This window comes from Chrysoperla carnea, chromosome 3, assembly GCF_905475395.1.
Source record: "Chrysoperla carnea chromosome 3, inChrCarn1.1, whole genome shotgun sequence".
Taxonomy (NCBI): Eukaryota; Metazoa; Arthropoda; class Insecta; order Neuroptera; family Chrysopidae; genus Chrysoperla; species Chrysoperla carnea.
Genome location: NC_058339.1, coordinates 70,570,816 through 70,574,414, shown reverse-complemented (window position 1 = coordinate 70,574,414; position 3,599 = coordinate 70,570,816). Strand labels below are relative to the sequence as shown.

The 3,599-nt window shown below is 33.2% G+C and overlaps 1 protein-coding gene across 1 annotated transcript; it reads left to right on the top strand.

Moving 5' to 3' along the window:
• Positions 1-563: 563 nt before the first annotated feature.
• Positions 564-3,599, top strand: LOC123295424. The gene is made up of 2 exons (XM_044876770.1): positions 564-974; positions 2,502-3,599. The coding sequence occupies exons 1-2, from the start codon at positions 579-581 to the stop codon at positions 3,069-3,071; spliced, it is 966 nt and encodes a 321-aa protein (XP_044732705.1). The 5' UTR covers positions 564-578; the 3' UTR covers positions 3,072-3,599.

Genomic DNA, 3,599 nt, shown 5'->3' with positions numbered 1-3,599 from the left:
TTTAATTGGTGTGCCCCATTACCGTGCTCATACACCCTTAATTAGTCCGGCACAACGGATTTTTTTATTTTCAATAATTTATTATGGTTTTAACTTTAATTTAAATAGTTTTTTTTTAATTTCTACCGACTAGTTTTGGAGAAATCTAAAAAAAATATCATCCATCTACCAATTTTCCAAAAAACCAATGCTGAATATGCCTTCTTTTGTAGTCATTTATTTATTTAAATAATCGGGCAACCCCCCTCCTAAAAATTTCAGAATTGATTTAGACTTTAATTTTTTTTTAAATCAAGACTTTTATCCAAAATTGTACTGGCGCTTGTACATCCTTAAGAAAACGTAATTGACATGATGTCCATTCAAGTATACACATTCTTTCAGGTGACCAAGTTATTAATTACATTCCGCAGTATTTAAATCCCCTATCGTCATTTCTGTTCTTTCAATGCTTTTACTGCTGGTGGCAGTAAAACATAGCCTATTCACAGTCTTTAAAAAATTAACCCGTATAATATTTAAATTATACTATAATGAATCAAAAATATTAAAGTTGTTCTTTTCGTTTTAATTTCAGAATGGCTGAAATGAATTCGAATACAATGTATTCAACAATTTCATGTCCAACATTAGAAAAGACTGCAACACTCTCTGTACATGGACGAATTAAACAAAATCCTGATTATGCGATCAGACAAATTTCACAAAAATATGATTCATATCAAGCATTAATTTATCATCATGCTGGTATACCACCACGACGTCGGCTATCATCCACTGGTGATGGCAGCGCAGGTGATTCCAGTACAACAGCTTCAGGCAGTAGTTATGGTGAACGTGAAGAAGGCAGTGAAGGTCCACCAGAATCTGATGAGGCTGATCGTGAAGAATCTGATACAATGTCACAATCAGGACATGTTACAGAAAACGAACGTTTACAAGTGGAAACATTTTTTAGAGGTTTAAAAACACAGGTAATTTTCAGTTCATACTTTTTGTCCCTTTCCAAAATGCAAAGCAATGTAAACACAAGTAGAAACCAGCCACTATGGAAAATGTAATTGACTATTGTGGTCCACATAAACGCCGATGGACAAAGCCCAAAACTATCTTAATCATTGCAATTCATATTGTTTTTCATTTGGCACGCTTCTTATTGCGACGCTCATTTTTGGAATTCTTATCTGATGAACCGCTTGTCGAATAATTTTTCGAGGAGATTTAATGAAACCTTTCCATGATTGCTATTACTCTTATGGAACAATTGAATGATTGTGGCCTTTGGGAAGGAGTCTTTGAACATTTTGGGTAGTTCGTCCTTCCTCAAACATATTTCGCTAGGTCTAATAGAGAATCACGTTGGTGTAACTATTTGAAACTTCGATCAGAATTGTACTTCCTCAAGCTTAGCCTGACTTTAGCAATTTTTTATTCTGCGACACCAGGAAAAGGGCAAAATAATATGATATGTGATCATGAGCATTAAAAATGTGGATACATTATTTTGGAACATCCTATACATTTCGACTTTATACATAACAATTCTTGTATCGATAAGCCCATTCACTCAGTTTTGAATTTTAACAGAATTGTGTGCTCATCTGCTCGTTTCTATTTCGTGAGCGAAGAAAGATGGGAAATAAATATTAACTAAAATGAACGGAGACATGGAAACTGTATTGATATTATTTCCAATAATTTGTTACCCATTTCCAGAACCTAATCTTAATTTTTATGGGTCTAATACGATATCCACCCATCTACTCTGGATTAGCAGAACATTTGTAATATGTTTGAAAGTTGCCTTGCTTTCTTAGAAAATCGGATAATTCATTCAGTAAAATGGGAAACGAATTTTTTTATATGTGTATAAGAATTCAATGTCTTTAGTTTTTCTGCTAAGATAATTAATGCCTAAGTTCCCAATTTTGACAATTTACATCAAAATTAATATCTCAAAAAAAAAACGGTATAGTGTTATTTTTTGTTTTTTGTAAAGCATTCCTTTCAACTCTCCTTCTTTTTTTCAATTCTGATAATTTTTTTTATCGTAAAAAATAGCTGGAAGGACAGTGAGTTTTACATGTCTTGAATGGGGAAATCGCTAACTTTGCAGATGATTATCTCGCAATCTAAACAACCAAAAATTCTGCAACTTCGGGATCTCAAAACTAACATTATTCTGAGTCTGTGAAATAAAATAGGCTAATCTGTCGACAAGTGATTACCATGCTGGTAATACCTTACACAAAAGAGGCAACATAATACGTAAAATATATCACTATCAGTACCCGTAAAAATATATTTTGTCATAATTTGACAGTAAATACAGTAACTTACTCAATTAGAAAATCGCCGAACCACTAAAGGTGATACTTACCCATGCTAAATTCTGCTAGTTGTTACCTATTATACTCAATAATTTATCACCGCACTTGAAGAATGTGTTTACATAATCTAGAGAAAAAATTAAATTTAATATAATTAATTTTTATTTTCAGGTATATGTCTGCAGTTCATTAGCAAACCTATATGTCGGCACAACAGCAAAAAATTCCGAATGGGAACTTCGTTACACAGGCATTCCAGTTGTGCTGTTAGACACAGGTGAAACACGATCACGTGATAAACGCCGTATACAAATCCTGTTAGCAGAACGTGGTACATGTTTTACATTATGGCGTGACACAATTGATAATTTAACCTCATACAAAGTATCTGGCCGAGCATTCCATACAATGTATTTATCATCTGATCATAGCCAATTAATTGGATTCAGTTTTGATACAGCACAAGCAGCACACGATATGTGGACACATATCGAACGTCTTGTATCTGATCCAGAAAATATATCACTATCAGTACCCGGTAGAAAGAAAAAGAAACAACCAAAATTACCAAAACCTGCACCTCTACCACCAAAATCACACATTTCTCAGCCATGTTGTTTTCAACATGTCACTTCTGTCGATGTAACCGATCGAAAACGTTATTTTTCAATGCAAGCTTTGGTGCCAATTATCAACGATGTGCAATCAAGGCAGTTACCGCCAACTGAAGAACAATACTAAATGTTCTTTTGTTTGTTTGTTTTTTTTTTAATAATAATATTTAATGACAGCGTAACAACTTCAAATGTAAAAAAATATTTTTAAAAGATTACAATCATGATGTAAGTAGAGACAGCTTAGCAATGCCATCAAAGATTAAGCATTCGTCAAGCTAATGTCGTAATAAGAAAAAAACTTTTAAAAGCAAAGAAATATACCATGAACTTTTAAGAGCATTCAAGAGATAAGCGACGTAAAACCCTGGTGTTGTGTTAGGTTACATTAGCCAATCAGAAGTATGTATGTTACGTAACGTTACAAGTAATGATATCTGATTGGTTAACGCTACTCAATGGAATAAGTATAACTGAAGCCTAATCGTTAGGGTAATTTACTTTTATTAAAACATAAGTAAAAAGGAACGAGAAGTGTCGTGGGACACCCAGTAAGAACTGGATGTTCTAACTATATTCCTTTCGTACCTTGGTGCATTATAAAAGTAGCGCTTACGTTTTTTAATTTCAAGGTATTTTCTGAAAATTTACGGTA